The 13,486-nt window shown below is 35.9% G+C and overlaps 1 protein-coding gene across 1 annotated transcript in view; it reads right to left on the reverse strand.

The window, feature by feature from the left end:
* Nucleotides 1-3,790: 3,790 nt before the first annotated feature.
* FGD4 (FYVE, RhoGEF and PH domain containing 4) overlaps nt 3,791-13,486 on the reverse strand; it is a 37,684-nt gene continuing 27,988 nt past the window's right edge. Inside the window, exons 10-15 of the mRNA XM_070946829.1 lie at nt 12,890-12,920; nt 12,541-12,636; nt 9,871-9,996; nt 8,028-8,168; nt 5,656-5,796; nt 3,791-4,163 (exon numbers count right to left, since the gene is read on the reverse strand). Of these exons, the coding sequence (XP_070802930.1) occupies nt 3,894-4,163; nt 5,656-5,796; nt 8,028-8,168; nt 9,871-9,996; nt 12,541-12,636; nt 12,890-12,920 (805 nt within the window). The 3' untranslated portion in view covers nt 3,791-3,893. The remainder of the gene's footprint in view (nt 4,164-5,655; nt 5,797-8,027; nt 8,169-9,870; nt 9,997-12,540; nt 12,637-12,889; nt 12,921-13,486) is intronic.

Consider the following 13,486-nt stretch of genomic DNA (forward strand, 5'->3'; position numbering starts at 1 on the left):
TCATAGATTGAGTACAAACGCTGAGAGCCACTAGCTTTGTAATTGAGAGCTTTTTAACATTTGCACTTAACTCATGTTAGAATTGCTTTGTATTTTGCACGTTTTCTATCAAGAAAATATTTCAAAGGAAGGAGAAATACATAGTTGGGTTGCAAAGGGTTGCCTATCATTTATTTTACAACATAGAATACTTATATATGTGCGTGAGCATTTTGCTCCATATAAACCCCATTGTTAAATAACTATATGTAAATCATGTTTAAAAAAAAAACACTTTCTTTTGTAGAATAAAATAATATTGGGTTAGCATGTCCCAAAACTGCTTTGCAAAAGGCAACTGGACTTTCTTTATTTTTCTTTGAAAAATGTTTCATTTTTCATCCATTCTTCAGAACTGAAGAAGCTTCTTGGATGAGAAACAAGTCATTTTCAAAGAAAAACCAAGAAAATCTAGTTGCCTTTGGAAAAACACTTTTGGGGTAACCATGACCTGGATGATTGAAAATCTCCATAGACATTGGGTCAATATATTATTTGTTGGGAAACAAAATTTGCATCTTAATAAGCAATATAACATTGATGAATATTCTTTAGAAGACAGGACATTTGAATTAAAGAGTGGTGGATAATTCCATTCAGAGACAACAGGAATGTTACCATGAGCTTAAGACTTTGGAACAGCCCCCAAAGACTCAGAAGTTGTAAGAGTTGAAAAGTAGATTCAATTTTCTTTTTGTCATATGCTTAAGGTTTGATTATATTTTCAAATAACATTTCAAAACCATGCACACGAGAAACTGAATATAAACCATTAACTTCTCTAAAAACTAACTTTTATGTGATTGTCCCAGATCTGCAAAATCTCTCAGCTCTGGTGTTGGGCATATGGTAAAACCATAGATCATCAAATTACATAATAGTATAAACCAGGATAGATTTTCTGTATACCTATATCTTTCCCATCTACAAAAGCAAAACAACAGTGAATTAGTTAATTTCATACCAAACTCAGAAAGATGGGCCCTGGCTGTGGGGATATGTGTTTTAATTCTACATTTAATTCTACCTTTAATCTACATTAAAGCAAACCCTGTTTTTTATTTATTAGAGCAAGCATGTGTCGTATTAGAGCAAATCCTATCTACAAGGGTACAACGTGACCCTAAAGAGAGGGCCAATTTTTGGACTACTTTAAGGGAGAAGGATTAAGCATAAACCCCAAGGAATAAATAGAAGCTATAAATTAACCTCAAGAAAATTGAAAAATGGCAATTTACAGATATGATCATCTAAAATTTTCTTGACAACAGAAATTATGTTTGACTCAAAGTAGACTTTAGTTAAAGAATAAAAAGGATAGTTTAAAAGTTTGTATTCACTTCCCCCCCCCCCCACAAAAATTGTATGTTGGAGAAAGGAACAGCACTGCTATCAATCAGCATCTGGGCCACCAAATTTCAAAATCTGACTGGTTGTTATCTGGAGAAGATGCAAGAGAGATGCTGAATGGCTGTCCATGCTTATGTTACATCTGTTGTGGCCTTTTACACACTTAATGCTTAGCAAAAGGGATTGTACAATATAAAACTTTTGATCACAATTTTCCCATCTAATATTACGGAGTATTTAAAAATGTGGAAAATTTCAACTAATTATGTCTTTTTCCAGTTAGACAATTGGCTGTTTGACCTGTAGTTTTAACTGCCCACAGTACTGGCTTATGATTGTTGCATGCATACCACTCCAGCAATGAAAGATAAATGTTCTGAATAACTAGTAACATATAATAATACCATTATTATATATTAGCTTAATTATTAGTTCGATATTGCAAAGGTTAAATCAACAGTACAATTCTATGCATCTTTACTTAGAAAGTAATTCCAACGGAATTAAATTAAATTAAATTTAAGATGAATTAAAGCTAACTCCCAAGCAAAAAATATAAAATACAGCATAAGATGTGAGAGCCAGTTTGGTCTACTGGTTAAAGCGCAAAGCTAGGAATCAGAGAACTGTGAGTTCTAATCCCGCTTTAGCCAATGAAAGTTGGCTGGGTGACTTTGGGCCAGTCACTCTCTTTCAGCTCAAAATGTCAGTCTTGGTTGACAAGCTGGTCAATCAATTCTTGTCAATCAGTGGATCGGCATTTGATTGATCTGAAAAAAGCACACTTGCAAGAAAGTGACAAGAAGAAATGGGAAATTCCAGCATAAAGATAGTACTTCTTCAAGAAAGTTTTTAAAGTAAGGTATAAACACATATTTCCCAGCTTTGCAGAAACATTACTCTTCGCACAACTTTAAAATCATGTTCTGTTATTCTATAAAATGCCTGATCATGCATGGTAAGTGTGGTGCATATTAATCAATCTGTTTCCCATTTTTATGGTTTTGGGACACATAATGCAGTGACATTAATTGCAGCAACATGTGTATGGCTTGATGAAGAGTTATAAGTGGTCAGTTCAAATATCTTTTCATCACATAATCTGTTGTAATTATTTATGTTAGAACCCATGCCACTGATGTAACCTCAAAATACATAAAGACGTAGTTAGTCCATTCAGCATTTCTTCAATGCGCTAGTCTTTAAATGAAGATTAATGGTTTTAACTATGGTTTGTTAATTTAAAATGTCAAGCCAGACTTTTCTTTGCACAAAGCATGATTTGACTGTAACTCTTAAGATTTGGTTAGTTTTAACCATAGTTTATTGAGTACACCCTGTTCCCACATCATCTTAAGCCATAAACCATGGTTTACAGTTGGCTTTACACATCACATAAGACAAACAAACTACTTTATGGCTTAGTGTAATGTATGAACTCAACATGTACTGGTATTTAATTTTCTTTAATCATGATTTGATGCAAAGTCCGAACTGATTCATAATATTCAGATCTCTGTATTAAATCCTAATATAAAGGGAAAAGAGATATCACAAGACATTGTTTAAGATTAAGCTGATAATATTATAAAGCACTTATAATTTTAGAAATGTAGTACCACTTTCCAAAGGTAACAGAACTGAGAAGTTATGCTTTTCAAACCACAGCTAGAATCTATACATCCAGTACATGCCTTTACTACTCTTTCCAGTTCTGTATTAATGTATAAAAATACCAATATTATTCTATATAAACAAGCCACCAATTGTCTCTTAAATTCAGAATCCTCTGCTTAAATTCTACAGGATGCATGCTTCATTTTTAAAAATCATAGGCAAGCATTGATTTAGTATCATGACGATAAATCAAAATCGAGTATAGTACATTTTCCTGTAAAAACATACCCTGCAAACAGTATATAATGTTCTTATTGTTCAATAAAAAAAAATTAACAGGAAAGTTTTAGCTTTTTAAATAGATCATTTGAAATGTTTAGATACTCTGGATATTGTTTGGTTCACAAACAAAAAATTATAGTTTTTATATACACATCAGTGTAAATAGTGCGAAAATTTAGATGCAGTAAGCTAATCTAACTTTAAATTTCACTACACATCTATTTGGCAATGTGGAGGTATATCTAAAAACACACATGTATGATTCATAGAAAATTACCAAGAGATCAACTTCATTATGAAAAAGCTGTACCATCCCCAAAAGTATTATGTTGTACGATAACAATCTTGGAAATAACAGCATTAGGTTAATATTGATGATTTTTTGGCTAAGACATTAATTGAATAAAAAGAAAATATGGAATGCTTCTGTACATTAATTTTATTGACATAACATAAACGTTAAGGACAATTTCTCTAAAACGATATGGACTCTTTTGTTCTTTTCCAACATAAAGTGCTAAGAAACATGGCAGAAAGGCTGGCGTCTTTTCGAATTTGTTTTAGGAAGTAGTGTCAACCCCAATAGGAATGGGACAAATACAGCTTTACAGACCATTGGTGGATTCCAGTTTGGCCGTGCTTTCCTGCTGATCCTCCAAACTGATTTGTGAATCGTTGCAGCAATCTGGTGTTTCACCTTTAACAGCTAAATAGATGATTTTCAACCACTTCTGTTTCAGCTCTTCGTTATCTGCTGCAAAACTGTGCACAGATTTGGACTGAGTCAATTTGAAACTATGCGGGAGGTCAGCACTTCTTGGGGTGTCATCTACTGCGTAGCCCAAAAGTGGGATTGTAGCCGAGGCTTTGACATCCTATGGAAACAGAAATGAAGTCACTTTAAAAAGGCAACATTTGAGAGGAGTCCCCAAAAAGAAGTGTCTTGATTATAGAGGTTGGGCTACAGAGGATGTGAGGAGGTTTCCAACAGGAGAAAACCGGTGACAGAGGAAGGAAAAGCTCTCATTCCTATCAAGATTAAATTTTATAGATCTGTAGTTAAGTAAATGATGCCTTTATTAGGAGTGCTAGCAGCTCCAGCAAAAAGTCTCTCTCTCTCACACAGCAGGCTAACAAGTCTGTCCGACATGGAGATGAATAGTTGTCTGCCACACCTATTCATCTCTGCCCACTGCCTTTTATCCCCAGAGCTAGGGTGGGGCTAATAGTGGTGGCTCTTCCATCCCAAGGATCAGCCCATAAATTTCCACTGCTCTCCTCTCCTCTGCCTTCTGCGCGCTGTTCCTCCTCTTCCTCATCAGACACTTCCAGACCTGGGGGCTGTTGACTCTCCATCTGAGGGCTGATGGATGGCCCAGGCTCCGCTTCTGTCTCTGACAGCTCCATTCCCTTTTCCCCCTTGGAGCTCTGAGGTTGCCTTGATGCTGGCCCTGACTCCCACACCTCCCCCTCCTCTGATTTAGCTGCTGGAGGGGCTGGCGGCCGACAGACCACAACAAGATCAAACGTGCAACCACAGAAAAAGAAAAATGCAAAACTGGAGAAAATTGCCTCCTAGGCCACCAGGGGATCGGATCTATTCCCTCTTTGCCCTTTCACCACCTATGGCTACCACATCAAAGTGCAAAAATCCAGATGACCCACAAATTAGCAGATAAGAGGTCCTGAAAAAAAAATCTAAGCTACTGTACTATCAGAGGCTCTGCAGGCTGATAAAACCCAAACCTGGTACCTAGTCCTCAACTTAATGACCACAATTCAGCCGAAATTTATGTTGCTAAGTGAGACAGTTGTTCAGTGAGTTTTGCCCCATTTCACTACTTTCTTGCCACAGTTGTTAAGTGAATCAATGTGGTCGTTAACTTAGCAATATGGTTGTTAAGTGAATTTGACTTCCCAATTGACGATTTCCTTGTCAGAAGGTCGCAAAAAGAGATCACATGATCCTGGGACACTACAACCAATTGCCAAGTGTCTGAATTCTGATCATGTGACCATGGGGATGCTGCAATGGTTGTAAATATGGAAAATGGTGATAAGTCACTTTTTTCAGTAATGTTGTAACTTTGAATGGTCACTAAATGAATGGTTGTAAGTCAAGGACTACTTGTATCACATATCATCCTCTGTAAACAGAAGGTGAGGAGAGATACACAGTGGTCATAGCCAGTTCTGATTGTTATTGTGTAAGCTCTTCTTTTACATACAGTGGGGGGAAGAATACAATTCAGAAAGAGTAGGAATTACAGTTGCAAAAATGTAAATGAAAGGTAAGCATGATATCATGTTACTCTAAGGTGAGAAAGGAACTTTGCTATGGTCTGGCAACTATTCATTTTTACATACCTGTGGAGCGCCATACATATATAAAACAAGGGCTTCATGTTTAGGTATCACACACCAAGCCTTTTGCCATGTTTTAGATTTTTCCAAATACTGCAGAAAACTACATATCACACTATTTCCCGACACTTCTGCTGATTCAATCTGTAGAGATAAAACGAAGGTGGTTGAAGAATTCTAAAAGATCATTATAATTGTTTATCATTTCTCAGACAATAATTGGTAAGGAATAAAATCATAGCAAATTAAGTAACAAAAATGAAAGAGGATGATCTTACATCCAACTGCTGGCTTGGTATTTTACTATTCATCAAAGAAGCATGAGATGAAAGCAATGTAATCTTGCGGAAAATAGAATGAAATGGAAGAATTGCTGACCTTTTACAAAATATTTAATAATCAATCAGTTCCAGGGAACATTTTCTTCACTTAACTCAAAGTGCCTTCTCAGAGGAGAAGTCAGAAAGGGAACTCATAAAGTAGCTTATAACAAAAGGCTTTTTTTCCCCTCTGACTTCTTCCAACATGCTTCTTGAATTAGTAGCTACTACCACGTGTGGTGGGTGTGCCCACAAGCAAAAGCATACTGGACAAAAATAAATACTTGGATAGAAAAAATGATAAAGGAACATATAGATCTAAAAGCAGAAATATTTCTGTTGGGTATCATACCAGAAAAATATAATAAAGGACTATGTATCTAATACTACATGTGTTAACAGTGGTTAGAATTGTATTTGCACAACATTGGAAAAGTGTGGAGATCCCTACAGAAGAGACGATAATAAAAAAAAAATACTAGAATGTGCAAAAATGGATAGATTAACATTTGAAATTAAAGAGAAGGAAGACATGGAATATTTTGAAATATTGGATTTGTTTTATCAATGGTTAACTAATAGAATCAGAAGTTAGAATGTTTAAAATTGTAAGAGAAGGATTAATTTTATTATGAGGGCTTATTATATGTTTATTATTAATATTAATTAGTATCGATAATCAACAAGAATTAATATTATGACGAGAAAACTAATGAATTTTATGATGATGATGATGTTGCTCAAACTAACTGCAACCAGACAACACAATTTATATAGACATTGAAACTGAAAAGAAAAAAGAAAGTAGCTCTGTCAAGTTGGAACAAAATAAACAAACTTCTATGAGTAGGTTTGCCTCTAAACAACAGTTGGTGTGGGTTTGTTGCATCAAAACAATCATTGGATATAATAAAGAAGCAACAATGGGCTTTTAAAAATAGCTGATAGAACAAGCAACATTGGAAACTCCAATTTAATTTTAAAACTTAAACTTAAAAGCTTATTTGCAATATTGGAAGGATGGATTTGGTTTAATAAAATCTGCCCATCTCTGCTAAATTTTTGTCACTTTTTTTTTTATCCTTCCTCTTCACTACTTTAGCAGACAAAACTATTGTATGTCCACTGAAAATCCAAGAAATACTGTCATTTTCAATACATGACCAATAGTCAGAGATGCTGAAATTTAGCTAGTCCAAATTACATAGGCCGATTTCATGGATACCATCAGAAACAGAATGTTTTAAAATGGTTTGTTGGCACACAATGAATGAATCATGTGCAGTTTTCTGCATGCAAACATAAATTTAGCCTTTGGCTAGTTAGTTCTCATCAGTGCCTTCCTCATTGCATGCAATTTTAAATAAGTATGAGAAATATCAATGTCATTTTAACATAACAGAGTTGGAAGGGACCTTGGAGGTTTTCTAGCACAACCCCCGGCTCGACCAGGAGACTCTATACTATTCCAGACAAATGGATGTCCAGTCTCTTCTTAAAAGCCTTTACTGATGTAGCACCCAAAACTTTGGAAGGCAAGCTGGTCAATTGTTCTCAGTGTTAGGCAATTTCTCCTTAGTTCTAGGTTGCTTTTCTGCTTGATTAGTTTCCATCCATTGCATCTTGCCTTGCTTTCTGGTGCTTTGGAAAACAGTTTAATTTCTTCTTCTTTGTGGCAGCTTCTCAAATATTGGAACACTGCCATCATGTCACCCCCTAGTCCTTCTTTTCACTAGACTAGACATACCCAGTTCCTATGTTCTATATTGCCTATGTTCCCAGTTCTTTGTATGATTTGGCCTCCAGTCCCCTATCCATTTTGTGGGCCTTCTCTGCACTTTTTCCAGAGTCTCTATTTTATCATATGGTGATCAAAACTGGATGCAGTATTAAAATATGTGTGATCTTACTTTTAATTTAATAAATCATTTTATTAAAATATTTTAAGTTAATAATATTAGGACAGGCAATGTAAAAAAAAGCAATGTAAAAAAAAGCAATGTGAAATAAGCAATAAACAAGACCCAACACACTTTAATTCTTTAAATTTCATACCTCCAAGATTCCTCTTTTTTTCTTTTCTTCACTATCAGTGCACCCTGTTATAATGTGGTAGCAATCTTTACAAACTTTGTTCAGCTTATTGCCATCATACTCAAGATGAGCTTTGTAATCAGAACATTTCCAGCAAACCACCTTAAGAAAAATAAAAACTGAGTTACTTTGGAACATCAGTTTGCTTCCAAACATCGTTTCCAAAAACCATTTGCCATGGTGATATATTTAATAAAGGATTAATTTATTTTACGACGATAGTAACCAAACATGAAATCCATCCAATGTTCTAAAACAGGACTCTTCAGGCATTTAGTACCATCACTCAAAGAATAACAAAATAACAGAGTTGGAAGGAAACCTGGAGGTCTTCTAGTCCAACCCCCTGCTTAGGCAGGGAACTCTATACCATTTCAAACAAAGGCTTATCCAATCTCTTCTTAAAAACTTCCAGTGTTGGAGCATTCACAACTTCTGAAGGCAAGTTGTTCCACTGATTAATTATTCTAAGTGTCAGGAAATTTCTTCTTACTTCTATATTGCTTCTCTCCTTGATTACCGCTACTTTCCATCCATTGCTTCTTGTCCTGCCCTCAAGTGCTTTGGAGAATAACTTGACTCTCTCTTCTTTGTGGCAGCCCGTGAGATATCGGAACACTGCTATCTTGTCACCCCTAGTCCTTCTTTTCATCAGATTAGACATACCCAATTCCAGCAATCGTTCTTTATGTTTTACCCTCCAGTCCCCTAATCATCTCTGTTGCTCTTCTCTGTACTCTTTCTAGAGTCTCAACATCTTTTTTACATTGTGGCGACCAAAATTGGATGCAGTATTCCAAGTGTGGCCTTACCCAAGGCATTATAAAGTGGTTTTAACACTTCATGTGATCTTGATTCTATCTCTCTATTAATGCAGTCTAGAACTGTGTTGGCTTTTTTGGAAGCTGTAGCACACTGCTGGCTCATATTTAAATGATTGTCCACTAGGACTCCAAGATCCCTCTCAGTTACTACTATTGAACGAGGTACCACAAATACCGTACCTGTGCATTTTGATTTTCTTGCCTAAATGTAGAACCTTACTTTTTTCACCATTGAATTTCATGTTGTTAGATATCATGAACAGCTGTATTGTGGTTAATCCAGGAATCCAAAAGCTTGTTTCTGAGCATAAGAACATGTTCACCAAAGTATCACTAGACTTGGGCAGTCAAAACATATACTGTATACCACAAGTGCTGTGCACAAAAATATGAATTATTACATCTATGAATTACACAATTAAACGTATCCGAAATAAAATTCTTTCAACTAGAAATTAAAATTGGTACCCTGAAAAATATCTCCAAAGATAACCTGAAACCAGCTGAATTGCAGATTATCATTAAAGGATAATAATTAGAGATTCCAATAGAGCAGGGTGTCAAACTCGCATCGTCACGTGACATATTGGGACTTTTTCTCCCTTCGCTAAACCAGGCGTGGGCGTGGCCAGCGCGTGACGAATCCGGTTGGCAGCCCACAAGTTTGACAGTCCTGCAATAGAGGAACAAATAGCCTATGGCAGCTCAGAATAGATATTTTATAAAGGACCCCAGCAATTCAATAAAATGAAATGTAAAATTAATTTAACATTCCAGTTGTTAAAAGGAACCATTTACAGAAATATTTCCTGCATTGGCCGTAAGGGGGTGCAGATTTGGTTCACAAATTCTGACTTTCTGCCATGGCAAGTGTCAGCTGAAACAAAACAGCATTTAAAAGCAATCACCAGATGGAGTTTCTGAACAAGTTTTTGGCAGCTTCAGCAACTGTTAACCAGCAGATGTGGCTTTGTGCTTACATGCCCACAAGCTCGGCAATGATGTCTCCTCCTTGTTAGTGCATTAAATGGCTCTTTGCATTTCATACACATAGTCACTTCATTGTCTCGGATCCATCTTGGGGCTCTCTTCCCGAGCTCAGCAGTCTCCGAGGAAGAAAAAATAAATAAATTGTGGAACATTATTAGAAGAAAAGGTAATTCTCTCTCTCTTTCTCTTTCTCTCTCTCTCCCTCTTCCCCTGCCCTCTCTGAAAAGCCAGTGCAATGACAGGCTAATCTTAAAACTAAATAACAGGTGTGGATGCTACCATAAACAACAGCTGCATATTTTTTAGGATTGAAAGATATTCAAGATTAGTTTGATGCTTTGCATTTTCCCTTGCTAGCCATAATCAAATCCAGTGATGTAGGAAAAGGCAGGGAATGCCAAAGATTAAAATAGCAAATAAATTCTGCTAGCAATTGCAAGAAAAGAAAAGAGAAGTAGATACTTGGTTCCTAACTTTCACGGCAGCTGGGCTTCAATCTCAAAACTACAGTAGACTTTAAACCAAGGAAAGATATTCAAATGAGCACAGCACTCTTTATGTGTGCATGAAGTGGGATGAAGAGAATTTCTGCAAAGATCAGAATAAACGGATTAACCAAAAAGACAGCTATGTTGTATGATAATTAGAAATGAAGTCTAAATTTAAATGTTTTTTATGTTTTGTTTGTTGACTGAATAAAGAATAGACTGTGGTTATAATATGTATCTCTCTGGCATTTCTTTATGTCTCCCACTGCAATTCTTTCAATTTTTCCTAAAGAAATGCTTCTTTTCCAAATATTACCATGTGTACTATCCTTTGATTTAGTTTTTTTTAATAATGTGCAATAGAAAAAGGAGTAAGAAATGTTGAGCAGGAAGTCACACAGAGTTTTTAAAAGACAAAACTCTTGTTAACTCTTATCATGACTGAACAGTAATTGGAACAAAAGATTTATAGCTTATTTGTGCCTGTTAACAGCAGACTGTCACACAATACATGTTTGTCTGATCTCACGGTCTTGATTTCACCTCATATAATAAAATCATATGCAAACTGGGAAATTGTGTGAATGATCATTTTGAATTGCTTCTGATCACAGCTATATTTAAAAATCCTTGTAGCAGCCATTCCTTCCATCATCCATTTATAGTCGGAGGCATTTCAAAGATTATATCCTATTTTTTCCTCTACTTGGTGTCTTTCTTTAACTGGTTTTTTTTTTAATGATAACTCTCCCGCTTTGAGCAAAAGAAATGTTCTTTGCTCAAAATAACTATTTTAATTAAGTTGGGGAATAATTCTGTACCATAAAAACTAGGCAGGGGAAAAATAAATACAATTCAAGACAAAGACTTTGTAATATGAATTCATGCAAATATGAGCATCAAAGAAATCATTTTAGAGAAATCTACTTCAGAGCAAACTGGTTCATAGAAGCAACCAAGAGAATAGACAGCTCGAGAAGAAAGAAAGTGAGTTGGTAAAGCCCTGGATAACAAAATGCAATTGTTTGATCATACTCAATAGGATCCCTATAAAATACTATCTTTTTCTTAGAAGTAACAATTTGGTAGATGTAACAAATCTTCAAGTTAGTCTGAAGTTGGGGCAGCTTCATAAATTGAAATGATATATAAATAAATACCTTTCCCATGTAGATGACAAATACCACTTTGCTCTGCTGAATTTGACTCACACTACTATCAGAATAACAGAGTTGGAAGGGACCTTGGAGGTCTTCTAGTCCAACCCCCTGCTTAGACAAGAAACCCTACACCACTTCAGACAAGTGATTATCCAACAACTTCTTAAAAACTTCCAGTGTTGGAGCATTCACAACTTCTGGAGGCAAATCATTCCACTGATAAATTGTTCTAACTGTCAGGAAATTTCTCCTTAATTCTAAATTGCTTCTCTCCTTGATTAGTTTCTACCCATTGCTTCTTGTCCTGCCCTCAGGTGCTTTGGAGGATAGCTTGACTCCCTCTTCTTTGTGGCAACCCCTGAGATATTAGAACACTGCCCTCATGTCTCCCTTAGTCCTTCTTTTCATCAGACTAGACATATCCAGTTCCAGCAACCATTCTTCATATGTTTTACCCTCCAGTCCCCTAATCATCTCTGTTGCTCTTCTCTGCACTCTTTCTAGAGTCTTAACATCTTTTTTACATTGTGGTGACCAAAACTGGATGCAGTATTCCAAGTGTGGCCTTACCAAGGCATTATAAAGTGGTATTAACACTTCACGTGATCTTGATTCTATCCCTCTGTTTATGCAGCCTAGAACTGTGTTGGCTTTTTTGGCAGCTGCTGCACACTGCTGGCTCATATTTAAATATCCACTAGGACTCCAAGATCCCTCTCACAGTTATCTTTTCTCTCTCCTATTATGCCTGCTTCCATCCACCCCCTTCTTCTCTTTCTTTTGGCAAATCAGACCATCTCCCGTATAGACATCACTGCACAGGTCTATCCATATTGATACATTACAGTACTGTGAATAAAAACAGGCCCATATGAGCATTTACATGACTGAAAGGGCATTCTAATGGCAAACTAATATGTTTCATGACTTATTTTCATGCTTCTGATATGGATTTTTTAATTAATCCGAACCAACAGGAGTATACACAACCCAAAAGTTACACTCAACTTACAGACACCTCAATAGGCATGTCATCATATTCTTTTGCAATTGCAGTTCTGAATGTTTCATTTCTTTGCTGAAAAGCATCTATAGTACTCTGAAGAGCCTGTAATCAATGAAATGGAAAAAGAAGATCAATTTTAACGGAAGAATGAATGTCAGACCAAAATGAACATTAGAGATAGATGCATGGTTGATTCCAGTAACTAACTTTTTAAATCAACAAACACTGGAAGTTAAATTTCAAAAGAATCATGACAGCAGCAGCAGAGCAGTAGCCATGTGACTTAGTTGCATATAAAGCATCAATCTTAGCACATTTATTGCATATTTGGACATAACAAGCCAGGTTTATTTACCTTTATCCATTCTTCTTTGTCTTGTTCAGAGCTAAAGAACACAGTTGGAGATAATGGTTAAAAGCATGTTCAGAAACTGTTTAATAAGCTGTAAAGCCATTTTACATGGAAAGGCATGAAAATGCTGAAGCATATAAAAAGGCACCTATTGAAAACATTAAAAATGTCTAATTGCAAGGGGAAAAAAAGAATTGGGATTCTGGATTCATGCCTTTCAACTGCACATGATTAAACTTTTGTGGAAATATGACGTCTGAAATGAGGTTGGAATAATATTTCACATGTGTGAATACCAGAATAATGTTTCTAATGCACTCTGCATGTGTGAATGCAAATTCCATTTAGGCTTTGCAAATTGTTCTGGTCATTTCAGGGCTGGATTTATTTCTCTCCTCTCTGATCTTCCCTTATACCCTCCAGAAATAAAGTCATTTAGAGCTGTAGCTATTGGATCTGAATTGTACTGAGAAGTGAATACTGTCATCCCATACAGTATATAACATTTTCCTGCCAAATTGAACTCCACAACCAAACCTAACCTCGTGAATTTGTACACTGCCTAAGTGTGCATTGTTCAAATCGCTTCTAAAAGCTGAT

The sequence above is a fragment of the Pituophis catenifer genome, unplaced genomic scaffold (assembly GCF_029215685.1).
Source record: "Pituophis catenifer annectens isolate HBS135680 unplaced genomic scaffold, rPitCat1.0.hap2 SCAF_7, whole genome shotgun sequence".
Classification (NCBI taxonomy): domain Eukaryota; kingdom Metazoa; phylum Chordata; class Lepidosauria; order Squamata; family Colubridae; genus Pituophis; species Pituophis catenifer.